The 27,986-nt window shown below is 39.3% G+C and overlaps 1 protein-coding gene across 1 annotated transcript; it reads left to right on the forward strand.

The window, feature by feature from the left end:
- Nucleotides 1–2,639: 2,639 nt before the first annotated feature.
- Nucleotides 2,640–27,986, forward strand: LOC127409906 (peptidyl-prolyl cis-trans isomerase-like 4). The gene is made up of 13 exons (XM_051644874.1): nt 2,640–2,750; nt 3,295–3,362; nt 3,497–3,561; nt 8,146–8,263; nt 8,942–9,084; nt 17,907–18,003; nt 18,135–18,251; nt 20,286–20,410; nt 20,736–20,802; nt 24,752–24,863; nt 26,709–26,805; nt 27,013–27,127; nt 27,334–27,986. Exons 1-13 carry the CDS (start codon nt 2,681–2,683, stop codon nt 27,526–27,528), a joined length of 1,389 nt encoding a protein of 462 aa, XP_051500834.1. The 5' UTR covers nt 2,640–2,680; the 3' UTR covers nt 27,529–27,986.

The raw sequence follows: 27,986 nt of genomic DNA on the forward strand, positions 1-27,986 counted from the left end.
TTCCACAAGCTTCTCACGATAAGTTGCTGGAATTTTGGCCCATTCCTCCAGACAGAACTGGTGTAACTGAGTCAGGTTTTAGGCCTTGCTCGCACACGCTTTTTCAGTTCTGCCCATAAATTTTCAATCAGATTGAGGTCAGGGCTTTATGATGACCACTCCAATACCTTGACTTTGTTGTCCTTAAGCCATTTTGCCACAACTCTGGAGGTATGCTTGGGGTCATTGTCCATTTGGAAGACCAATTTGTGACTGAGCTTTAACCTCCTGGCTGATGTCTTGAGATGTTGCTTCAATATATCCACATAATTTTCCTTCCTCATGATGCCATCTATTTTGTGAAGTGCACCAGTCCCTCCTACAGCAAAGCACCCCCCACAACATGATGCTGCCACCCCCATGCTTCACGGTTGGGATGGTGTTCTTTGGCTTGCAAGCCTCACCCTTTTTCCTCCAAACATAACAATGGTCATTATGGCCAAACAGTTCAATTTTTGTTTCATCAGACCAGGAGGACATTTCTCCAAGAAGTAAGATCTTTTGTCCCCTGTGCAATTGCATACTGTAGTCTGGTGTTTTTATGGCAGTTTTGGAGCAGTAATTCCTCCTTACTGAGCAGCCTTTCACGTTATGTCGATATAGGACTCATTTTACTGTGGATATAGATACTTGTCTACCTGTTTCCTCCAGCATCTTCACAAGGTCATTTGCTGTTGTTCTGGGATTGATTTGCACTTTTCGCACCAAACTACTCATCACTAGGAGACAGAATGCGTCTCCTGCCTGAGCAGTATGATGTCTGCGTGGACCCATGGTGTTTTTACTTGCATACTATTGTTTGTACAGATTAACAAGGTACCTTCAGGCATTTGGAAATTGCTCCCAAGGATGCACCAGACTTGTGGAGGTCTTGGCTGATTTCTTTTGATTTTTCCATGATGTCAAGCAGAGGCACTGAGGGTATGTTTACATGACAACGATATACTAAAAACAGAAACATTTTTCCTTTACTTTTTGAAAAGTTTTGCGTACAGACGACAACGTTTTCAAAACGATCCCCATTCACACGGATCCGCGAAAACGACTAAAAACGCTCTATTAATTCATGCTAGGCCAGTAGTTGGCGATGTCACTTTGTAAAGAAACACTATGCACCTGCGCATATAAGCATTCTTCCACAGAGTGGTGAATATAAACTATGAAGATGGCAAAAGCATCGAGCAATTTTGTCTGGACGGACGATGAGGTTGCTTTATTACTACAATTACTTTGCTGGAGAAATGTCAATAAACTCAAAATCTTGAGCAGCACATTGTGGTTTTGAATGTCTCGCGTGTTGTTTTGAAGTACTCACGGGCATGCCTATAGAGTGAACACGTAATACGCGTGCACGTGACGTCATCGTTTTCACAAATTCGCGTTTTTGTATGTTTACACGGAGACAATAACGGCATCGTTTTCAAAAACTTGCACTTTGAAAATGTTTTTGTTTACAAAAGATTTCTTAAGAATAATTGATCCCAGTGGATATCTGGTTCCGTCACAGGGTCGGGACAGTGAAATACTAGTATAATGCTGCTGTCGTCTTCAGCCAGGCTTTTTTCTGTGCTCTGTGATTGCGTTCCAGAGTTTACACAGAATTCCACCTCTGGAAACACAAAGAAACACAACCACACATTTCAAAAGTTTGTGTTTTCAGGCCCCAAAATGCTGTTGTCATGTAAATGAACAGCCAAAATGCATAAAAAGTTTTCTGTTTTTATTTGAAAACGTTGTCTTGTAAACGGCCCCTGAGTTTGAAGGTAGACCTTAAAATACATCCACAGGTACACCTCAAATTAGCCTATTAGCCTATCAGATGTTAATTGGCTAAGTGCCTAAAGACGACATAATTTTCTAGAATTTTCCAAGCTGCTTAAAGGCACAGTTAACGTAGTGTATCTGACCTACTGGAATTGTGATATAATCAATTAAAAGTGAAACAATCTGTCTGTAAACAATTGTTGGAAAAATTACTCCTGTCATGCACAAAGTAGATGTCCAAAATGACTTGCCAAACTATAGTTTGCTAATATGAAATATGAGTGGTTAAAAAATTAGTTTGAATGTCTTCAGCTTAAGTGTATGTAAACTTCTGACTTCAACTGTTCGCTGTTTTTCCATTACATACATTGTAAGAATATTGAACAATGTACCAGTGATCTCTTTAAAGAAAATCTCACACCAACACACACACACACACACACACACACACACAAAAAACACTTTCAGAGAAGTGGAGGAAAGTTTCATAGACCATACGCTTGTTTTCTGCTTTAACTTTTGTATTGTTCGTTTTAGAGACAGTGTTTAATCTGTTTGTTTTTCCCCCTCAAGGTTTTAATTTCCACTTTTTGCCCTGGGTAACTTCATTAACAGTAGCTGTTCACATTGAGCGGGTATTAAATGTTGAGTTTAATACACGTCAGACTACAGTCTGTCTGTCTCTGTGTGTATAGTGATTTTACCCAAAGTGTGTATTTAGGTGTGCATCGTTGTTATACTGAACTCCTGTGTTTTTGCTTTTCTGCTATCTTTGCGTTGAAAGCGATTGGTACTCAACGGCGTTGTCACGTGGTGGTAGCTGCTCTTAGCGCGCATGCGCACTGTCTGTCCGGCGCATGTCTGATGAAGTCGCGACATGGCGGTTCTGTTGGAAACAACGTTAGGCGATATTGTGATCGATTTGTACACTGAAGAGAGACCGAAAGGTAATAAGTAATAACATATATAGCGTCAGAAGAAGTGTTTAAACGTATTACACACACGCAGCCTTGATAAAAGACAAGATGAAGTTCTAATATCACGTGTTTTGTTCAACGTTTAAATTACTCAAGAAAATCATCCTGACAAGTGCAGAGTTTTTGGAAGTGTCGACAGAATTCGACAGCAGAATCCATTACAAAAATGTTCTGTGTCGGTATCCTGGTACAGTGAATGATGATAGTATATATGTGCCACGACATCTAACCTGATATTTTGGCATACGGGTGTAATCTATACACAAATATTTTAATAATTGCAGTAAATAAAAAAAAAAAAAAAAAATTCTGCTCAAGTGAACTTGATAATTGTATAACTGAGTGAAGAGAAAATATACAGTGGCCTTAAAAGTGTCTAATTTAAAAATGCCTGAAAGTCATTGCATTCAATATTTAAATATCAAAGCAAGTGCAATTTGTAAACAAATGATGCAAGAGCTTTTGATTACATGACCATGTATGACCTCATGAATATTGTCCTTCTCATTTGCAGCCTCACTGAACTTCCTGAAGCTGTGCAAAATCAAATATTACAACTATTGTCTTATTCACAATGTTCAGGTATATGTTCAGATATGTCTTTCAGTCTGTGTGCAATGTATATTATTAATACAGGAATATGAGTTAACTGCAAATTGTGGTGGAAGTACTATATTTTCATATTAAGATGTCACAATGGTTTACCCCCCTTTTAGAGAGATTTCATCATTCAGATGGGTGACCCCACCGGTACAGGCAGAGGAGGAGAATCTGTGTTCTGGTGAGAACTAATTTTGTGTGCTAACTTACCTTTCTGTTATTATATACTCCCCCTCACGTTGTTTCAAACATGAATGACATTTTTTTCTTCTGTGGAACACAAGAGGGGATGTTAGGCCGAATGTTCACGCTACTGTTTTCCATACAATGAAAGTAAATGGAGACCAAGGGCTGTCAAGCTCCAAAAGTGACTATAAGCATCATAAAAGTATGTGCAACAGTGTAAGCACAAGTGAATGAGATGTGATGCGAGTTGATTATGGCTAAATAACTTACATTTCTGTGTTTTTCTCACTCAAAGTTATCGTATGACTTCAGAAAACTTGGAATATAGCAAATGAATTGTATGGACGGTAAGGTTGTCAAATTAAAGTTCGAATATTCATTGAATTTAAGATAAAAATGTACATTTTTGGATGTGTGCCAAGGACTAATGATGACTTATGGGTAGGGTTGCAAAGGGGCAGACAATTTCCAGTAAATTTCCAGAAATTTTCCATGGGAAGTTAAGCTGGGGAAATTTGGATATATTGGAAAAAACTTTGGGCACTTGGCTGTATGCTGTTGCATCTCTGTGGCATTCTTAACATAGGTCTTTGAACAGTATTTGCAAATGTACACAGCCTTTCCTTCTATATTGGCTGAGGTGAAATGTATCCACACATCAGATGGCGCATGTGGCATTGTTCTGTAGAATACGATTAGAAAAAAAGCTTGTAAAAAACACTAATGCCATGCACAGATATATAAATAGCTAAACAATTGGAATATTCTGGAATAGTAAAAATATTTTACAATTGATGCTGGACAAATGAATATAAATAGGCTAGATAAATAGATGAACACTCCTCAATCAGCATGCTAAATCAAACTATAACCTATGCTCTTGTATGATAACAGAAAACTGGTTAGCAGAAGAAACAGCATCACAGTTGAGCTAGCTAGCACCATGATAGCTAGCCTCTTAAATTGTCAATGAAATGGTGTTAGCAAGCGTACATTTAGCATATCTGATTTACTGGCTAGCTAGCTACTGTATAAGCACATTTTGATTTAGTATTTGCTAGTTAAACTTTAATACCATAGATCAAATATATTTACCCTAGTAATATCATCAAAACTTACTTGACTGGATGTAGTCCTTGGGCTCAAATGCATTAGTGTGGCTTCAATAGTCCTGTTGTAGTAAGTAGCCTGCAGTAAGTAGTGTGCTCTGTGCATGCGATTAAGGAATGCGCAGGGTAGAAATTCAACTGAATTTTTATTAAATCTGGTTGTTTTAACCAAGATTATGCTGCAAGATGTTTTTTTTTTTTTTTTTTTTTTTTTCAACTACATTTAAGTTCCCTGTTATAGGCTAACTTGCAATTTTGCAAATTTCCAGTTTATTCCCATTAATTCCCATATATTCCCATTAATTCCCATGGAAAGTTTCCAACTTTGAAAATTCCTGGAATTTTGCAACCCTACTTATGTGCCATACAGACCGATCGCATTCTTGGGCTAAATTTGATGCAGTGCAACAAATAAAACAGTATAGGGTTGCCTTGAGATGCATTTTAAAGGTGGATTTTCTTTTAAATAGAAAAAGTGTCTAAAAAAATGCATCGCCCCTGCACAAGACGCTGAAAAGACGTCCGTCCAGCGCATGTGTTCGACAGCCAAAGAAGTCCATCTAGCGCATGCTTGCATAGAAAAAGGCAGACACACTCGGAGTGAATGACCCCTTACGTGAAGGTCTTTGGCTGTTTTGTCTTGAGTATGCCTTGCTCTCTCTTAATGAAAAACACTGTGGTATCATCGATTTTATGAAGCTTGAGGACGTGGTAGTACTATGGCACCGGTACATGCTACTGTGCAACGTTGTTTTTGTTTTTTCAGTTAAGGTAAACAGTTCAACACTTATAAGGTCCAAAAAGGAACTTAACAGTACAGTTGAATTAAACTAAAGAAGAATAATTAAACACAAAAAAAAACTTCACAGTGTGAAGTCACAGCGTTTGCTCAATATAAGCATTAAGAATACAGTATGTGAAAAAGTGCAAAGCAGTTATATTCCTAACTAGTCCAATACAGGCTTCCAAATTTTTTCAAATAAATGTATCTTGTTATTGAAAAATCTTAATTTTTCTATATGTATGATGTTCACAAGTTCTATTAACCAAATATCAAATGTTGGAACTGTATCCAATTTCCACATCTGAAGGATCAAGCTCTTTGTTAAAAACATAATGAGAGAGACTGGTGCTCACTATTATTAAATGAAAGCTCACAATTTGCCCCCAATATGGCCACAACTGGATCTAGTTTAACCTCCTCTTTATGGGTGTTTGAGAGGAAGTCAAAAATGTCAGTTTAATAATTGTGGAGTTTACTATATGACCATAACAAATTAATTGGTGTTCCTTCTGCAGCTTTGCATTTATTGCAATCAGGTGATGTCTCTGGGGAAAATGTATGCAGTTTAGTTTTACACATGTAAAGCCTATGCAAAGTTTTAAATTGAACTAAGTTATGTCTTACGTTTATTGAGCATATGTTCTGTAAACATTCTTCCTATTGTTCCTCCTGAATAACTAAACCTTAGTCTCCTTCCCACGCTTTCCTGATTGTAGTTGTATCACAGTCTAACCGATTAATCTACACTTGAACGTAGACTGGTATACCTGCGCAATCCAGTTAGCTCTTAACCTGTTTTCTACACACTATATGCATTTTTTGGATAAAACCTATATTAGTTTTTAGAGATTTCAGGTGTGAAAAAACGTTCCCTCGTTTCATGAGATTATTAAGTCCCCTAACATTCCAGTTTATGAGTCTAATATTACCCAATCTGCTGTCGTGTTTTTCTTTATCAGGGATATCTGTTGACATCTTATATGAAGAAAAATAAATTACATGTATTATATAACCGTACTGTTTAAAGAACACGAACATTTGGACCTTCCTCTGAACTTAAGCACAACCAACCAGTATCCCAAATCATACAACCCCTTCCCCCCCTCCCCTTTACCCCAAAGCTTCCCAAAGGGTCTCTATACATAGATCCCTCCACTTTCTTATTGTAAACTTAACAGCAGCTGTATACTAGTCACTTACCTTCTCTACTCTTGTGACTCTAATCATTGTCCATTCTTATCATACATATAGTTCTTAGCAATGAAGTCCTCATACATGCATGTAAATCACCTATTCTAGACGAAGCCCCATTAAGTCTGCTGCTTTTCATTCTGGCTCGTGGGATGTGTCTCCCTGGTCTCTACTGCAATTTTCTGCCGTAGACTTCCAGCGCAAAATTTTGGCTGCCAGGTACTTATTGGCTTCGGTAGACTTTTCAAATGTCTTAGTCTCTTCCCCAACTGTCACAATGAATTTTGCAGTAAACTTGAAGCCACACCCTATATTTATTGCCTTGCATTTACTTCTGATGGCATTCCGGATGTTATTATATATACAGTTATGTATATGTCATTGCTACTCTGAGTACTCGAGTAGACAAAATGACCAAAATGCCCATCCCTAATATACATACATTCATACAGACAGATAGATAGACTGTGCGGTCTGGCATATATAGTTTGATAAATGATTCTGCTGACGAATGACAGAAATTCCCAATTCATCCGCACTATACAGTTTCATTTTGCCTGTGGTCAGGGAGCATTTTTAAAACCTATATCTCCAGTGTAAATGGGTTGTTTCAGTTTTTGGGAGAGGGAGAAACAAACCGAAATCTAATGTATTATTTAGTGAAACTGTTCACTGACCGTTGATCTCCTGTGTGCATTCATGATGGGGCACGAGAGCAACAGTTCAGTTCAAGCAAAACTCATGTTTATCTAAAAACGGGTCCGCCACAGTGATAGCGACAACAGAACACAACACAGCTGCACACAAAATGGAGAACAAAACTTACTAAACATGTCTGAAGAGTTTGTAGCCAGGAAATTGATGCATTTCTGTGCCCAGCCTTTTTTCCCCCCAGAGTTCTTGGAAATTAAACAAACATAGAGGAGTCTATAGGCAGCCACAGTCACACAGTGTCCTAACCTGACGGCAAACGACACGTGATAAAAGGTGTATTTTCCAATGGTAATCCTAACCAGCAGTGACGAGCGATGGTACATTCTATCAATCACTTGTTTTCTATTTTCGGCATCGTGCAGGTAACTACGTCCGCTGTGAACTGGCTGGTCCAGAAACTTGGCTGGTCACACTTTTTTTTTTTTTTTGCATCAGTAAAAGTCATTAGAAAATCAAGTTTTCATGAGTGCATACAAAAAATATGCTTTTCACATCAGTTGCTTTTTATAAATCCCAATTTTGTTCCTCACTTTTAACGTAGGATAACATCCATGGAATTTAGGATCAAAACTGATCATACATGAATTTTATAAATGAGGCCCCTGGTCACCATTTTATTTCATTGAATGGAAAAGGGCAGCATCAACATTCTGCTAAGCATCTCCTCTTGTGTTCAACTGAAGAAAGAAATGACATCATTTTGGAGTGAATTACTCCTTTTAAAAAGAGAGATTGTTTAACATACATATGTATTGTGGGGTGGTGATGTTTGCGTGTGCAGTAAAGTGTACGGCGATCAGGCACGCTTCTTTGAATCTGAGAAGATGCCCAGGATCAAGCACAGAAAGAAAGGGACGGTCTCTATGGTCAACAACGGCAGCGATCAGCATGGCTCCCAGGTTTATAGTGCATATACACACCAGTGTTGTAACCAATATAAATATTTAGGGGGACGCTTCTCCCTATTATACAGATTAGTGATCCACTGAGTTTTTCAATAGTTAATTTTTAAATGATTACATTTGGTCCCCTGCAATTTTAAATATATGGTCACATTCTTGATATATACATCAACAGTTTAGACACCCTTGACTGAAACCCTTGTTGTTTTCATGATCTTGGTCAGCCTTGTAATCTAAAGGTTTGTGCTTTAGTTTCATATTAGATTTGCAGACAAAGATAAATGACCTGTGTGTGAACATCTGTACAAACTAATATTTTATACATATACAACTCCATTAATGTTTAAAAAGCATATCAGGATGCACCTCATGAAGTAGTTTGAGAATGAACAGAGTGTGCACAGCGACTTTGAAAAAGCTCTAATATAAAAGTTTATTTGTGTGACATTTCGATTGTCCATTCTTCCTTTTGTGGTATTTCATTTATTTTTTTATAACTTGACTATTATTCTAAAATGTGGAAAATAGAGCTAATAATAAAAAGTTAGTTGGTGTGTCCAAACTGTTGACTTGGTAGTGTATTTTGAATTACACAACAATACGCCTTTGTCAGTGTTGTTAATGTGATTTAAGTATGATTGTATGTTTTGTGGTGTATTTGCTTGTGGCTTCCAGTTTCTGATCACCACAGGAGAGAATCTGGATTATCTGGATGGTGTTCATACTGTATTTGGAGAGGTCACGGAGGGTATGGACGTGCTGACTAAAATCAATGAGGCATTTGTAGACAGTGACTTCATCCCGTATCAGGACATCAGGTATGATGGACTTCTACCACTGTCTGCAAATCCAAAATGTAAAATTTCATATTACAACAGTACAGACTTTAACAGTATTGACAAAAGGGCCAGTGACTGCAAATGTTTTTTTGCATCATTCTACACAGTTTTTTTCTTTTTCTATGTAAACATGTTAGACGGACATCTTTGACCATTTCGCCACATCTCCCTGTTTTTATTAAAAACAATTTCAGCATCTTGCACATGAAAACTAGCGGTCGACCGATAGTGGGTTTTGCCGATAACTGAGGTGGGACCTAAGGAGGCTGATAGTTTTCAAAATCCATAGTATGAATGAAAATTTTCCACTCAGTGTAAAATAGTGCTGAACTTTATAACAAAATTAACATGCCCACATGCTGACTATTTTTGTTACAGGTTTGACATTGTGCTTTCTCTGGCAATACTTGAAGTACTCCCACACTGGTACCTTCAATGCCTTTGTTATCTGAAATTAATGAAAACAATTATTACAATATTTCAGGTCAAATGTTGTTTAGCAATAACATAAAACACTGCCTTACAAAGCCAAATAGCAACTGTATGCTTCATCACTACTGACAATATTTATTCATTTATTTATTTTTATTGTCTTATGAAATCTATGATTGTTCAAGAAAGGGAGACAGAGAAAAGGGGATAGGAATAGGATAGGGGGTTCGGAAGGAATGCAGGAAGCTTGGACAGAAGTTTATTCTGTCAGAATGGAGAAAAGATTGGAAAACGATGTATTTTAAAAAAATATGAAATGGAAAACAGGCTTCTATGCGCGTGCGTTCAAGCAGTGTACTGTGCTTGCACTTGGTCTTTTGAAGCAAGTGATCGGCTGTGCAAAAGCCAAAACTTGGGCAGCATTTTTTTGGATAAGGTTGGCATTAACATGAAATTGATTTACTACTGATGATTAACTTATTTATCTACTAAGCAACAAAACCTTTGTCGGCAAACAAATGAATGATCAAACCACTTAGTATTAAATTTAGGTTTTCTTAAATGCTTTTTTTTATTATTATTATACCATGACTATCTGTAATAATAATGTGTACTGTGAGCCAAAACATTATGACCACTCACCGGTGAAGTGAATAACATTGTCATCTTCTAACAAAGCCACATGTCAAGGTCTGGGTAGATTAGATGGTAAGCGAACAATCAGTTCTTGTAGTCAAACTGTTGAATTCAGGAGAAATGGGCAGGAGTAAAGACCTGAGTGACTTTGACAAGGGCCAGATTGTTATGGCCAGACGACTGGGTCAGAGCATCTCTAAAACGGCAAGGCTTGCGGGGTGCTCCCTGTCATCAGTGGCGAGTACCTACCGACAGTGGTCCGAGGAGGGGCAAACCACAAACCGGCGACATGGTGTTGGGCTCCCAAGGCTCATCAGTGCGCGAGGGCAATGAAGGCTTTCCCGTCTGATCTAAACCAACAGAAGGTCTACTGTGGCAACAAGCTGGTAAAATCTGGGTCTGGTAATGCATGTGGATTTCAATTTGACATGTGCCACCAACCTAAACATCTTTGCAGACAAGGTACACTCTTTCGTGGCAATGGTATTCCCTGATGGCAGTGGTCTCTTTCAGCAGGATAATGCGCCCTGCTACACTGCACACATTGTTTGGAAATGGTTTGAGGAACATGATGAAGAGTTCTCCTGGCCTCCAAATTCCCCAGATCTCAATCCGACTGATCATCTGTGGCATGTGCTGGACCAACAAGTCCAATCCACAGCGGCTCCACCTCGCAACTTACAGGACCTGAAGGATCTGCTGCTAATGTCTTGGTGCCAGATACCACAGGACACCTTCAGGGGTCCAACAGCATATTAGGCAGGTGGTCATAATGTTTTGGCTCATTAGTGTATATACTGTACCAGGGTAATCAATTAAAGTTTCAAGGGGTCCGGTCTCAACATTTCCTTCTCAGCAAAGCTCCGGAAAATAATAACTTGCACGATGTCGGTCAGTATGGCTTTGTAATTGTTTTGTTTTTTTGTAATAGTTATTATAACTTTCTACATTGGCAGCAAAATAGTACTTTTGTAAAAAAAAAACAAAAGAAAAAAAAAATTTAAACAGTCAAAATAGTCTCCTCAAAGCAGAGATGAAGACACTGGCCCAGAGACAAAGCTGAAGCAGTGGGGTGTGAGGGATCTCTTCTACCAAAGGTTTAGGCTAATATATTTCATCGAGTTCATTAGTCGAGGGCACTTGGATATTAATATTACAAGATAATGTCGTGGAATATTGGAGTCTCTTTCCTTCTTAGCAAGAAAACTCTCAAAGTCCAGAGGTTCCAGATATCAAAAATTAGACTTTATTGAACAAAGAAACTAAGCCGAGATGCCAGTTGATCACACTGTGTAACAAATTATTTATTTTTTTCCTGGGTAGTAAGTGTTATTTCCTAATTGCTTATGCTTCAAAAGTATAGAAAATGGCTATTATTCCCCACAAACTTTTCTTTTGTGACCAGTACAGTGATATTTTGAAATTTACCTATTTTACAATGAGAAAACAGGCGAATTTGTGTCTTTTCGTTCACATAAAGTCAGTCATATAAAGTACAACATATGAATCCAAATTAACATGTATTTATACTAAAGTGATATTCAAAGCCGTGCTGGTCCATAATGGTAACAAGTACCCGTCTCTTCTCCTGGCTCACTCGGTGCACCTCAAAGAGGATTACAACAGCATCAAGACCTTGCTGGATGCCTTGAAGTATGATGAGTATGGCTGGGAGGCCATGAGAGACTTCAAAATAGTGGCATGCCTGATGGGTCTCCAAGGCGGTTTTAACAAGTTTCCGTGCTATCTTTGCCTTTGGGACAGCAGGAACACCAAGGCGCACTACCACAGGCGGGACTGGCCACAGCAGACCGAGTTCTCTGTGGGGAGGAACAGCGTCAAATGGGAGCCACTGGTGGACCCTCAGAAGGTGCTGATGCCACCACTGCACATCCAATTGGGCCTTATGAAACAGTTTGTCAGAGCTATAGATAAGGAGTCAGCAGCCTTCAAGACTTCTTTCCTAAGCTGTCTGAGGCAAATGTCAAAGCCGGTGTTTTCGTCGGACCACAGATAGATAAGGATTTTGGATTCATATGTTTTTTTTCTGATTTTATGTGAACGAAAAGAAATGGGTACATTTCAAAATATCACTGTCCTGGTCACAAAAGCAAAGTTTGTGGGGAATAATAGCCATTTTCTATACTTTTGAGGCATAAGCAATTAGGAAATAACACTTACTACCCAGGAACAAAAATTGTTACATAGTGCTAGCATCTGAAATTACACTTCAGAATCATGCATCCTTTATACAGCTGCTGACCACCCTCTCTCTTTGAGTGATGGCCTCTTCATCCAATAAAATTATCTTATGCCTCCCTAGTTTAGTCATCACCGTCTCCCTTCAAGCTGGTCACCCTGACCCAACTTGCCATTTCATCTCAATGCCTTTTTTGGCGACCTTGGCGTTATCAGCACCAGCTCTGCTCATTAAATTTTCCTTTCAATTTCCACATGCACACCTCCCTTTGGGTCATACAAAGTTTAATAGAAAGATGCTGTAATTCTTTCTAGAGAAGCCAATCTACTACAGATGGTATTCCTTATCCTTAAAACTCTCTACTCATTTGCTTGACACCTGCATCCCGTCTCCTCCTGTTTCCCAAGGTCTCTCACTGTCTGTATCACATCAACTCATTTTCCCTTGACAAAGAAAGGCTTTACACAGAGAGAGACTGCAAGCTAAGCTGTTTTCCATAGTTTCAAACTGCATCAGAGTAAATCAGAGTATTAAATCAATAAAAGAATATGTATATGTAACATTTAATAACATTGATAATGCAGTTATTCATAGTACATTGATTACACATTGTCATTTTTAGATCACTTCATATTGCATGCATATTCAGTTATTAACTGAATGATTAAGTACTTTTTTCTGTTTTATATTTAAAAATATACTATAATAAGTACAAGATTTTTCGGGGGAGTCGCGTGGCACCATTCGAGGGTCGGACGTGTGAATGGCGAGCTCTGCGCACTTTGCTAGTTTTTAATACATTTTTGTGTCATAAACCGGTGAGATTCGATACACCCTGTTCCATAACTGTTCTATGAAGACAATATGCCAAAGAATTCGTGTTACGTGAGGCGAGGAATAAAGGAAGGCTTTCTTGGAAGAACCACAGCATTTTCTTTTCCCCAGACTTTGCAAATTTGACGAGAGAAATGTGATCGATTCAAGGAATGCAAGAAACTCTTACATCAACTGAAGGTCGCTTTTGCACTGATGTTCCTGGCCAAATTGAGAATAGATACTAAGGATGGCCGCAAAATATTTACATTGCCCACAGCAAGCGATGTCCTTCATAAAGTGAATGGAATGAGTAAGTCATGGTGTGATTCTCACGTTGCAGCCAAGTGAGCCTGACTCGCTGAACATTCACTTAACCGTCTGAGGAAGCTGGGCGCCATTTTGTTTCTTTTTGTGCTGGTTCCGCCTAGCGGCTGGAGTTTGTTTTGTGGAATAACACTCCTTCAAGAAACTTTTGCATCAACGGAGGGTCGCTTTTGCACTGAAGTTCCTGGCCAGGTTGAGAATAGATGCTAAGGATGGCCACAAAGTATTTACTTGTCCCCAACAAGCATTGTCCTTTATAAATCAATGTAAGTCATTGTGTGGGCGCTTGCTTTGCAGCCCAGTGGACCTGACTCACTGAACATTCACTTGACCATCTGAGGAATTTAGGTGCCTCTTTTTGTTTGTTTTTGTGCTGGTTCCGCCTAGCGGCTGGAGTTTGTGTGGAATAACACTCCATCGGGACAGTGTTGTGGATGAATCTGCACGTTCTTTGTGATTACACCTCCTATTGGCTGGAGTTTGTTTAGTGGAGTATTTTTGCAGGACATTGGAATGATTAGGTTATCTGCTACACTCATGAAACACCCGGCAGGGTTGCCCTCTTTCCCCATTATTGTTCTGTCTTACCCTGGAATCATTAGCAGCTGCGATAAGAAGGGAAGATGATTTTTCCAGGGGTGGTGGTGTGAGGTGTGGGGCATAAGCTTTTGCTTTACGCAGATGATATTTTATTATTCATCTCTGACCCCATTAGATCTATGCCTTGCCTCCACAGAATTATTAATTCTTTTTCTAAGTTCTCAGGATACAGAGTCAATTAGTCTAAATCCAAAGCTTTGGCTCTGACAGCGTACTGCCCAGTAACAGCTTTCCAGCCGGGCACCTTCCAGTGGCCCAAACAGGGCATTAAGTATTTGGGCATTTTATTCCCAGCAAATTTGTCTGATTTAGTTAGTTAATTTTGGCTCCTTAATAAAAAAGGTTTTCGAGCAATGTGAGCAGGTGGGTTTCATTTACATTTATCTGTGTTTGGGAAGGTTAATGTTATTAAAATGAATTGTATTCCAAAATTTAACTACCTGTTACAATCTCTCCCTGTAGATGTCCCCCTCTCTTATTTCAAGCAATTTGATAGCATAGTGAAGTCCTTCATTTGGAATGGTAAACATCCCAGATTACATTTCAGTAAACCACATAGGCTGATTGACAAAGGTGGGATAGGCCTACCTAAGATTTTGTTTTATTATTATGTGTTAGGTCTCAGACATTTGGCTCATAGGTCGCTTCCACCTGAGAGAACCCCTCCCTGGTTTCATATTGAACAGGAAGTTCTTGCCCCTATTTTGCCATTGCAAAACTTTTCTATCAAACTACTCTGAGAAATTAAGTTTCACCCCGTTATCTCGCATTTGCACTAGGTATGGACAAATGTGTACAGAGTGTTTAATTCGGACATTTATTTAAATGTTGCCTCAAACATATGGCTGAACCCTAAATTATGTATTAATAGGTCCCCTTTCTGCTGGTCAGAGTGGATTGTGAGGGGGGTTACTACATTCGGTGACCTATATGAGAGTGGAGTGTTAAGATCTTTTGAAAATGTGGTTAAACTTTTTGGGATTCCTAGATTTCAGTTCTATAGGTATTTACAGCTTCGCCACTTGCTCTGTATTGTTTTTGGGAGTAGCACACCCCCCCTAAAGTGGCAGATTCTCTGGGAGAGGTGATTACTGCTTTTGGAAATGGTCATGAAGCATCAGTGTATTACTCCCTGCTAATTCAGAGTCTGGGGATTGGAGCTTTAACTTCTATCAAGAGATTATGGGAGATAGATTTAAACTTGGTATTGGAGGAGGGAGTGTGGGCTAGGATTCTATAAAACATCAAGTCTGCATCTAGAGATGCAAAGGTGTGCCTTATGCAGTTCAAGATTTTACATAAGTTCTACTGGACCCCCTCTAGATTGTATAGGCTTGGTCTTAAGGACACACCCACCTGCTGGCGATGCCAATCAGAAGATGGAGACACAACCCATGTTTTTTGAGGGTGTGGTAAGATCCAAGAATTTTGGTTGAAGGTACAGAGTTTTTTGTGTGATGTGTTGGGCACTCAAATTTTGTTTTGCCCCAGACTCTGTGTTTTGGGAGATGTTGCGGTCATAAATTTGGGGGATAAATACATCAAAAATTGGGTTTTGACCAGTGTTATGATTGGTAGGCAGGTTATTTTAAGGGTATGGCGGTCAGACGGAGGGCCCTCATTCCCAGAGTGGTGTGCGGAGATGGGGAGGGTGGCTGCTTTCGAGGAGGGGTTAAGAATTTGTGTGATAGGAAATGGGGCAACTATTTAGTGTTTTTGGGAGACTCTCGGAGAAGGACGTTGGAGAGTAGTTTAGTTTTAATTATACATGATTATTATATTTTCTTTGTGTGTGTGTGTGTTCCTGTTGGGATCACAGGGGTGTTCGTTAGGGGTCAGGGTGGGGTGGGTGATTGGGAGGGTTAATAGTGGAGGTTTAATGTTAAATGTGATTCATTATATATTAGGGCTGTAACGGTACACAGAAGTCACGGTACGGTACGTACCTCGGTTTTGGGGTCACAGTCCGATACGAGTTCCGTACAACAGGAAAAAACAACAAATCCCAAATGCTAGGTTACTTTTAATTTATTTTGAACAGACAGTAGTGCAAATTACAGTTTGTTCCACCTAGCGACATTTAGTCCCCCCTGAGGTAATTGGTACAGTACAGCCTCCTTTAGTGTATTAAGCACTAAGCAGTAAACAGAATGGACTCTTGCATAGGCCATAGTTTTTTGTAGGGTTGATAAAAAAACAAAAGGTATTTGGTCACAATCAGCTATAAAACTGAAAAGCATCTCTTGTTGTAAAAGTACAAAATAAATAGAATAATGAAAAATAACTTGTGCATTAGGAGAAGCCATTCTTGGTTTGGGTTGGTGCATAGATGGTCTCTTCTTCTGCTCTTTTTCCTGTTGTGGCGGTTAGCAAACAGTGTTGCATTACCGCACACGCCCCCTTCTGGATTGGAGTGGATTGCCTGTGACTGACTTGGATGTATTCTTCGTCTGACTGCATGCACCGAACCGTGACATCAGTACCGTGATGGTTCGGGACGAATACAAGTACACCCCTATTATATATATATATATATATATATGTATGTATATATATATATGTTGTGTTTTTTTTTTCTTTGTAATAAGTCTATGAATCAGTAAAAATGTTAATAAAAAAAAAAACATTGTTTTCAAGCTTGGTGACAGGAGTCCAGTTTTTGTGTTTCAAAAATTTTTACATTGTGAATATTTATTTTAAATATTTTTTACATTCAGATACCTATGTATGGGACATAGGAGTACTTTTGACTGAGAAAATATAGGTTACTATATGGGGGTTCAGGGGCAGCCCCTGAGAGAAAATTTAGAAAATGTAAAAGTCTGAATGGACCATTTTTATATTTTCCTAAAGTGAGAATCTGGAACTCTACGTAGCTTAATCAGGCTTTATGCGACGCCTCATGTTTATCGCGAGGGAGAGAGGCAAAATGCACAGAGCAGGAAATGAAACGTGTTCGGTGCTTGAGAAAAAGATGATATAGCACTGATCGCCCCTTAGTGCTTGTGGTGTGTATAGCTCCGTTGTTTTGACGCACTGCTCACTAAAACTGTAGAAACATTAAGATGGGACAACCGTTGTCATTATCTCGCGGTCCAGATGGAACCAAGCCGGGGTCCGCTAATTGGTCGGTGACCACTGTATTATACCTTGGCTTTTCTCTTGTCAGTGTTCTCTCTACACAGGCTAGTCACATGACACAAACTCCACGAGGAGTCAGTGGTTGTTTTTTATTTAACCTCTAGAGGGTGCCTTTATACTGTAGAACCAAGGAGTTCCAACTGTAGAATCCTCCAGCTCTGACCACAGAGGAATTCAACAAACAAGCAAAACAAAAAACTTTTGGAAATTATCAGCATTGATATTTTCAGATAGCCGATAGTTAAAATACACAACTGTTGTTGCCAATTAATCAGTTAAACCGATATATCGGTCAGCCTCTGAGTACTGCGTTTTTAAGTTTTTATTCAACTTTTTAAAATCGAGACACCTGCAATCTGTTCCATTCGTTGTGCTGTGTCTGGCTTTAATGCAAGAATGTGTTCTGTTTGAAAGGCCTCTTATGCTGCGTTTATACTGCAAATGAAATGTGCAGATGTAATATTTTGATGTATACCACCAAACACACAGTTCTCAAGATCATGGAAAACCTGCAAATATCAGGGCATTTTAACATTGTGATCTTCCAGGCCTAGAATAGTCACGGATATTAATATGTTCTTAAAGTCATAAAGACTTTGCTTCATGTTTGGTGTGAAAGGTCCTTAAATTTTGGTCTGTGTTGTCTTTACAGGATTAATCACACAGTCATTCTGGATGACCCGTTCGATGATCCCACAGGTCTCCCAGTTCCAGACCGGTCTCCTGAACCCACTAAAGAACAGCTCGATGTGAGTGTCATGGGAAAATACACTTTTAGGAACATTACATTATTATTTGAACACTGTTTACACCTGTATTTAGGGCTAACTGCTTGTGATCGTGTAACTTGAATACATGAATACATGCATACATGTTTCAGAGCGGTCGTATAGGAGCAGATGAAGCCATTAACGATGAGGATGGAAGAGATGCAGAGGAGCTGGATGAACTGATCAAGGAAAAAGAAGCAAAGACTCAAGCCATTTTATTGGAGATGGTAAATTGCATCACTTAAACGCAAACGTATGGGGTTGATTCTTCAATTAGGGGAACTTTTCTGTCTTGCAGAATTTAGCCGTGCAAAGTTAAATGTGGCCGCGCTTTTAGAATGATTTTAAGCCCCTATGTTCTACTGTATTTTTTTTGGCTGCTGTCTGCAATTTTTAATACCCAAATTTATAAGTTCACCTTATTCACATACAGCGAACCAATTATAAATATAAAATATTGGTCTCATTTTACAGAAAACCACCCAAATAACAAAAAGATATACAGATAAATATCTGAAATAAAAAATATTACATTTATTTATTTTTTACTGTTTTTGAAAGCATGTGATTCATGCTCTGTTTGATCTGTGTCCATGCAAAAAGTGTTACGGTTGAAACATACTCTACGCAAGTACGTGAACGCAGATGCGATCGCTTTAATTCGCGGTCCGGTTAAACATGCTTAATGTGCGTTTCGGCCTTGAGTCCATTCCACTAGATGCCAGCAAATGCAGGTGGCATTGTAACACAGCTGAGCACTTGCCATGTGCTCGTCCATTTAATCTGTTTTGTGATCCCACTCACTTTCCCTAATGTTTTGTCAAATATCTCAGCCTCAGAGTGGACTAGAAGCTTAAAGGGATAGTTCACCCAAAAATTACAATTCTAATTTTCTTACCCTCATGACATCTAAGATGCGTATGCCTTTTTAATTCTGCAGAACACAAAGCCTGGGCTATTAACTGGTCGGCCGTGGCCAGTAGCCTCGGACTTCGAGACGCGAGACCAAAATCGATCTGCATTCCCATTATTTGGCCAAAAGCCCTGCAGCATTGCCCTAAAACCCACCCTTAATACGCCACCCTGGTGCTAATGTCACACATCCCGCCCATTTCACAAGCAAGAAGGAAACTCAAGCTGAGGTATCAGACCCTGGAGACTAGCTAGCTCTCGAAATGAACATGGATTTGTACTATGCCCTCTTTTTTTTTTTTTTTTTTTTTTTTTTTTTTTAAATTGTTCCAGAACCTGTACTGTTGTGCACTGGAAACACAAATTGGCAAATTCTGCGACAATATACTTAATCCTGTCCTCGTTTCGAAAAATTGGGAAATGAGTATCTTGGTGCTGAAACCTGACCTGACTCAGCGAAACTCCTCCTTTTGACATTGAATCCGCCTTGATCCCCCTTTGGCCCAAGGATTATCAGCGGCCAGGGCGCTTGGCTGTTGGCCCCGTGTAAGCCTACGAGGAGGCACAGTGAAGCCCTGGAAGTGACATTGGGAACGAAACTGGCCTTGGCATACACTAGGACACCCTCATTTGGCCCGATAGGAAAAATGCAGCTAATGATACATAGTAGCCTAATAAAAAGTATTATTTACATACATTTATAAAAAAAAATTTTTTAAAAATTGTGAATGAACGGGGTGTAAAAAAAAAAACATGCAAGGTTCATTTAATTTCTGGAACCCATTTAAATATAATAAACTACTGAATTATTGTGGGACGTGTCACGTTTTTAGAGTTGCGCGAATGTTTGAACCTGCAGTACTTATAAATGTACTCGAACCGCTCTGAGAGCACTGAAAACAGTGTATCGTGCCCAACATAGAACAGCGCATCACCTACTCACTCTGCAGCGAACAGACCATGTATATTCATGTAATAAAATCGCAGCCTTTTGTAGTTTAATATTTACATTTAACCATATTGCAATTCTGATGTTGTTTTGAATAATTGTGCTGCACCGAAAGACTAATGAGTCAGACACACTCTTAAGGAAAGGCAGTGGCCAAATAATCCCGAAAATCCACTCTTATCACACATTATAGCAAAATCCACATGAAGTTTGATCAAGACCATGATCAGATATTTATTCCAGGACATTTGATGAAACAGTTTGTAGAAGTTTATTTTTTCATTAAGTAGTCAAGTGTCCCTAATTAAAGAAAACTCTTGCATATCTTCAATGACTCACCTACCCCAGTGAAGGTGCTGTTGGTTCAGTGTATGTTTGAATGTTTATTTGTCATTGTAAGGTAGGTGATCTGCCGGATGCTGACATTAAACCTCCCGAGAACGTGCTGTTTGTGTGTAAACTGAACCCTGTCACCACAGATGAAGACCTAGAGATCATCTTCTCACGCTTTGGTGCCATTAAATGGTGAGAGAATAGAGCTTTTTACACTTGCCAAATGCAAGTAACTAAAAATTTTTTTGAAACAAAATAATTAAAAAAAAAATATGTGGTGCAAATCGCAATGTAAGAATGAAAGTCTGACCTCATAGTTGTGGTTAAAGATCAGGGCTGTATACTGAAAGAAGTGGTTCATGAACTATGGTCATTGTGCCTTTGAGGTAGACACTTAACTGGGCTCTAATTATGCTCCCATGCAAATAACTTTTGTGATAAAGCATTTGGCATGTCAATAAGTACTGTAGAGTGTTGTCTACTGTCATTGGTCTGACATGTCTGTGTTTGTTTGCAGTTGTGAGATCATCAGGGACTGGAAGTCGGGAGATTCTCTGTGCTACGCTTTTATCGAATTTGAAAAGGTCTGTCTTTGTGAAATAAGATTTCAATTAGTTCAATTCTGTAGACAGTCTCAAACTTTGTGCAGTAGTTTTACTCGGTCAAGGTCACTACAAGAATCAGTTAATAGTCCATAACAGTTTTTTAACAGGGTGGGTGGGCAGGCAGGCAGGCAGGCAGGCATTCGGAGTAAATTTTAGAGATTGTTGTGTGTGAAAATCCCAGGAGATCAGCAGTTACAGAAATACTCAAACCAGCCCATCTGGCACCAACAATCATGCCACGGTCCAAATCACGATCACTCCCCCCCCCCCATTCTGGTGGTTGATATGAACATTAACTGAAGCTCCTGGCCCATATCTGCATGATTTTATGCACTGCTGCCACACGATTGGCTGATTAGATAATCGCATGGATGGTTGTTGGTGCCAGAGGGGCTTGAGTATTTCTGTAACTGCTGATCTCCTGGGATTTTCACATACAGTAGTCTCTAGAATTTACTCAGAATGGTGCCAAAAACAAAAAACATCCCGTGGGGGCAGTTCTGTGGATGGAAACACCTTGATGAGGGAGGTCAATAGAGAATTGTCAGTTCGAACTTACAAAGTCTACGGTAACTCAGATAACCGCTGTGTACAATCGTGGCGAAAAGGTGCTGTTTTGGTGGCATGAGGGCAACCTACACAATGTTAGGCAGGTGGTTTTAATGTTGTGGTTGATCTGTGTGTGTGTGTGTGTATGTATATATATAATATATATATATATATAATTAAAAATATACTGGTTATGACTGTAACCCTGGTTCCCTAAAAGGAGGGAACGAGATGCTGCGTCAGTAGCTGATACTGTGGGAAACTCCTCCCAGGAGTGACTTTCTCTGAAGCCCTTTAGAATCACACCAATCTATTGGCAGAAGGTGCTTGACGTTCCACCCCTGACGTGCGCATCACTGCAGGCATATAAACCAGAGCACAGTGCCATTTCATCAGGATTTTTTGACTAAAGGGAAGAAAGTGAATATCTCGGTCCCTCAACGGCGAGAAATCATTAGTGCGACAAACGTACACAGCGTCTCGTTCCCTCTTTTCAGGGAATCAGGTTTACAGTTGTAACCAATACATCCCCTTTCAAGTTGGTCACTGACGCTATGGGAAAATGTGTACCATCTTGCCGTGCTACTGATTTACACGCACAAGGCAACACCTACTTACCATTAGGGTATTTGAAAGATGCCGACATAGTCTCAACCTCATATTTAAAAATAAGAAGGAAAAGAGAAACTCAATAACCACGCATTGTTAAAAATATAGCAATGACACTTGCCATACTGGGTATGGCTGCACAGAAATTCCCATCCACACCGCAGTAGGGAAATGAAGTCCTTTACGGTCATAGACCAACAGACTTAAGTAATGTCACAAGCCAACAGGATATTTAGCTCTTCAGTCTGAGTAGAGTCAAGGAATGGTATGAATATATCAACAGCCAGAACACAATGTTTCTGTGAACACTGAGAAATCAACTCTCCTTTTCGGTAAGTATCCAGGAAGAGAGGAAACATCCAAGTTATAAAACCTGGCAAAGGTGTTAGGGAAAACCCAGCCCGCAGCCAGGCAGATGTCCTGTAATGATACACCACAAGCCCAGGAGGAGGTCGTGCTCCTGATAGAGTGTGCTTTAACACCCATGGGACACTGTACACCTTGCAAATCCTAAGCAAGCGTAATGGCTTGAACAACCCAGTGAGAAAGTCTTTGCTTGGAGAGCAACGAGGCATATAGCTGCCTCGTTGAGGGGGCTCTGGCCTGTATTATGGTGTTGAGCACTGGCTGCGATAATCCAACTGTGTCAGAAGAGCCCCATTCATGGGGGCAAACATGAAGCTTGAACAGCTGTTGCAGAGGATGCAAGATTGTGTCTCGAGCCTACGAAAGCAGATCTTTCAATGGAATTCTCCACGGAGGGCATCCAACTGCTCTACCAGCTCTAGGAACCAAGGGCAGTTGGAGCACTCCGGCACAACCAACAAGTACGGTTTCCCTGTTCTCCTGAATTTTGCACAACACTTGGTGTAGCAAACGAACTGGAGGGAATGCATACTTGCGTTTCGCTGGCCATTTGTGAGCTAGGGCATCCAAGCCCAGCGAAGTCTGAGTCATGAAGTACCAGAGGCAACAATGTTTGATATCCGGGGAGGTAAACAGCTCCTCCTCTGCTTCCCTGAATACCTCCCAAATCCTCAGAACAGCCTGAGGGTGAAGTCTCCATTCCTCTTGGCTGAACCCCTAATGCCACAGTCCAGCTCACACCAGAAGAGTTGGTGCGCCAGGTCCAATATTGGGTGCAAAACGGCACTGCAGAGTTGTCAGTCCGGATCAGAATATGAAAGCCCTGCACAGCTTGCCAAAAAGGTCTGAGAGCTAGGAAGACTGCAAGCAGCTCTAGGTGATTTATGTGCCAAGCCACTTGCACATCTGTTCAGGTGCCAAAGGGCCCTCGTACAGGGCTTCCCAACCTGTGTTGGACACCTGTGTTGTGATATCTATGCTCCTGTTCACAAAGAAAACGCAGGACTTTTCCAAATAGCTAGTGCTGCTAAGCAGCCAACACAAGAAGCGACCGTGACGAGGCACTCTCGAGTTGACCTAGCACTTGAGATCCCTAAAATGGAACAAACCCAGTGGGGTGATGGTGACTGTAGAGGCCATTAAACCTAAGGCATGCTAAAAGTACCTATCTTGAAGCTTGTCAAGCATCAGAGAATAGAATAGGGTCCTTTCGTCAGTCAGACATGCTGACATGGTCACAGAGTTGAATTTCATTCCCAAGAAGGAAACAAAATGGCTGGGCACCATCACACCCTTCGCCCAGTTGACTTTGAGACCTAAAGGCTCCAAATGCCTTGTGCCTCTGACTGCGCTAAATGCAATCAGTCATCAAGGTAATTCAGGACACAGATGCCACTTAGCCTCAGCGGCACAAGCGGCGCATCGTCACATTTCGTGAATGTGCGAGGAGCTAAGGACAAGCCGAAGGGCAGGACTTTGAACTGGTATGCAGTGCCCTCGAAGGTGAATCTCAAGAATGGCTTGTGATGAGGGGCTATTTGCACATGAAAGTATGTGTCTTTCAGTTCGATCAACACAAACCAGTCCAGAGGATGGATGTGAGACAAAATCTCTGAGTAACCATCTTGAATGGAGACTTCACAAGTGTCCGGTTCAAGTGTCTCAAGTTCAGAATGGGCCTCAGCCCTTTTTTTTTTTTTTTTTTTTTTTTTTGGCGACCACAAAAAAGTGGCTGTAGAACAATTTCTGTTCGTCACGATGGAGAACAGGACGGCATTAATGCAAGGCAACTTTCTCCACAAACTGAAGCATGTAGCAATGTTCGATTGTGCACAGTACCCAACTGGAGATGCCCGGAAGAACATGCCACGCATGTGCGGTATACCGGTACCAACAAAATATTGCAATACGAAATATTTTAACATTTTATAGATGAAATCAACAACAATTTGGCAATTAAATCCAAATCTTGATATGGCCAAATGTGATCATTGAACTGCAGAAGGATGTCATTTAATATATTGTCTGCATGCGCTGCACGCTTCATGAAGGAGAGGTGCAGCTCTGCTGTCTGTAATATGACATACACAGACTCAACGTAATGGTCAATGCAGTTTGTTTAGTGTTTGAACTGGTGTAAACACTTACATGGAAAGGCTTCAGAAAGCAGCACTCCTGAGGGGAGTTTCCCATAGCGTCAGCTACTGACTCAGCGTCGAAGTGACCGACTTCCAAGGGAACGTTGCATTATTAAATAACTGGGATAGAGCCTGAAATTCGGTACTAAAGATGTAAAAAGTCTTCAGATTAAGTGAAAGTGGTTTTCTCAGTTTCTCAAGAAAATGTGTACGTGCAGGGTTGATCTCTGACCATGTTAAATGTATTTTTATTTGATTTTGGTAAGGAGGAAGACTGTGAGAAAGCATACTTTAAAATGGATAATGTCCTAATAGATGATCGGCGAATCCATGTGGACTTCAGCCAATCTGTGTCCAAGATCAAATGGAAGGGCAAAGGTCAGTCTGTGTTGTCCTTGTTATCTGATTAATTACTAAAAAGGGAATAACATGGATGATCTTTTAGGTAATAAAACTTGATTAAATAATATATATCCTCTATACTCAATCTATGGTCAAATATTTTCACCAAAGAATTTAAATTCTGTCAATTCTGCTCGCCATCATTTCTTTCCAAACCAGTATGCTGTTATTTTTTTCTCTGGAACACAAAAGGAGAATTTTTGAAGTATCTTCACACAAATTTTTCAATTCAACAGCAGTTTATAATGATTGTAGCGGAGTTGCCATCAACGTATTTTAATGCAAATTTTGTGATTTAGCATAAAAATGCTGTATAGAAAAACCACTATGCGAATACATTTTCCAAAATGTGCATAAAAAAAAAAAAAACCTACACTCGCTTAAGGTGGATACATTTTTTATTTGGTAAGAGGACATGCACAAACTACAATGGAAACACATTTACAGAATATATTGTTATAGAATTTATGTTTGAATATCGATGCGTTAAAGTCATGCGACTTTGCCTCAACAAGCTATGTGAATACATAATTCACTCGGAGAATATCAGCGATATCACAGCATACCATCTTAAATGTTGCTCTGGTTATTGCGAAATGCTAAAGTCTGTCATCAAATTGATTGGCTACTGGTCTGACTCGCTGAACGCTAGCAAACATGAAGTAAAGTGCAAGGAATTTATTACATTTAATAAAAGAGCCACCGTGGCCTCAACTTCCAGTTTTATTTCTGTTTTGCACCAGTTTCCCAAGAAGTGACTAATTTTGTTCTCTCAAACATATGGGATGGAAACGCTTCTTTATTTGCATTTTTATATATATATATATTGCGATTTGGTTTATGCGAAACATCCTAATTTGGGTCTGCTCCTCGCACAAAATTATCATATGACTTCAGAAGACTTGGAAAATAGCACCCATACAGTATGAACTACTTTTATTATGCTTTAATGATACTTAAAGGAATGTTCCAGGTTCAGTACAAGTTAAGCTCAATCGACAGCAATTGTGGCGTAATGTTGATTACCACAAAAATATATTTTGATGTCCCTCCTTAAAAAAAAAAAAAAAAATTAAAAAAGCAAAACTCGATTACAGTGAGGCACTTACAATGGAAGTGAATGGGGGCAATTTTTGGAGGGTTTAAACAGAAATTTGACACTTATAATTTTATAAAAGCACTTACATGAATTCTTCTGTTAAATCTTTTGTTTTATTTCAGCTGTAAAGTTGTTAAATCATCATTTATGGTCATTTTAGGGCTTAAGGTTTTGTTGACCATGGTAACGAAGTTGTAAAAATTGGCAGTAACTTTACACAGAAATGGTTACTAAAATCATGTTTACACACATATCCTTTGTCTTTGATTATAATTTTGAAAAAGTGAGTATTTTAATGTTAAAAAATTGGCCCACATTAAGTGCCTCACTGGGTTCTCGATTTTTTTTTTTTTTTTTTTTTTTTTTTCTTTTATAAAGGAGGGACGAGTCTATTTATTTATTTGTGGTAATCAACATTATGCCACAAATGCTGTCGACTGAGATTAACTTGTATTGAACCCGGAATATTCCTTTTAATGCTATGTTTTTTTTACCTTTTTGGAGCTTGGCATGGTCACTTTAACTGTTGTATGGAAAGAGCTGCTTCAAGATTCTTCAAAACTGTCTCCTTTTGTGTTCTATGGAAAAATGACGGGTTGGTAATGAAATGAGGGTGAGCATATGTTGAAAGAATTTTAATAAAGTTAACTTTATATGAATAAATTAAAGAGTTAATATATTGGATGGAGTGGTTTTAATGTCCGTACGTGCTTCATTTCTAGGTGGGAAGTACACCAAGGAAGACTTTAAGGCCTATGAGAAAGACTTGGACAGCAAATCCAAACTGGCTTTAAAAGACAAAGTTAAAACCAAGCAAGAGTATCCTTCTAATCAACTTATTTAAAAAATACTTAAAGACAATTATATTTCACTTTTTATCTTTTGCTGCTTTGGAATGGAAGTTTTATATAGCAAATTCCAAAAATGGCAGAGATCATCCAAAGATTTGTTTTGAGTCCTAAAAATTTTATGGCATACTTGGTGTTCATCTTTAGTTTAGGAATTCTTTAACTTTTTTTCCTAAAGCTCCCGTTATGAGCTTCTCTTAGATGATGATGAGGATGAGAGGAGGGCGGATGTCAGAGAGAAACAAGACAAGAAACGACATTCAGACAATGAGAGAAAGGACAAGAAATCAAAGGTACACTTTTGTTGAAATAATTATAACTATATATCTGAATAATAACACATCTAGTTTAATGGCACAGAAATTTGAAGGCAACTGTATCACCCCCTTGAGGTTTATTTCCGGCACAGTAAAGCAATTTGCGCGTGCAATTGTCTGTCTGCGTAAATCTGTCAGTATTTTCTTCTCTGTCTCATTCGTTTGTGTATTTTGATTTCTAGGATCGTGATGAGAGTCGAAGAGACAAAGATAAAGGCAGACAGCGTTCACGCTCTAGAGAAAGAGAGAGATATAAGGAACGAGAGCGGGGCTGGGATAAGGACAAGCACAGGGACAGAGACCACAAACATCACAAAGAGAAGAGCCACAGACGAGATCGCAGTCGTAGTCCTAAGAGATCAAAGTATTACAGCTGACACTGTGTTGACTTACTGCTACAATAATAACAGATGTAACTTTTTACTCTTATTAAGATGAATTTCATACATAAACATACAGGTGGACAGATGTTATTAGCAAGTGCAGCTTTCAAACATTTTTGTTTTTTAAATGCAGTTGCATTTTGTTTCCCCTCCACACTAGCATGCAAAGTTTGTTTTGTCTGCTCAGGTATGATTCATGTCATCTCATTATTTCAGGATAATTATTTGAAAGCTGTTAAACCGAAAATCTGTTTGTCTATGTATGGAGTCAATGTATAATGAAAGTATTGTTGTTTTGTTTTTTGCTTCTGTTAGTTATGCCAATTTGCAGCATGGTAGGCAGTACTTTTAAAAAAGGTTTTGAAAAGTTTATGAATGATGCAAATTTAGGCAGAACATTTAAAAAGTTGTAGTTGATGCAGATTAATAGATTATAAAACATACATACCCTT

The sequence above is a fragment of the Myxocyprinus asiaticus genome, chromosome 19 (genome assembly GCF_019703515.2).
Source record: "Myxocyprinus asiaticus isolate MX2 ecotype Aquarium Trade chromosome 19, UBuf_Myxa_2, whole genome shotgun sequence".
Classification (NCBI taxonomy): Eukaryota; Metazoa; Chordata; class Actinopteri; order Cypriniformes; family Catostomidae; genus Myxocyprinus; species Myxocyprinus asiaticus.

Coding starts and splice junctions, on each gene's coding strand:
- LOC127409906 (XM_051644874.1), top strand. CDS start 2,681: ATGGCGGTTCTGTTGGAAACAACGTTAGGCGATATTGTGATCGATTTG. Junction 18,252..20,285: donor AAGCCATTTTATTGGAGATG/GTAAATTGCATC, acceptor TGTCATTGTAAG/GTAGGTGATCTGCCGGATGC. Junction 24,864..26,708: donor GATCAAATGGAAGGGCAAAG/GTCAGTCTGTGT, acceptor CTTCATTTCTAG/GTGGGAAGTACACCAAGGAA.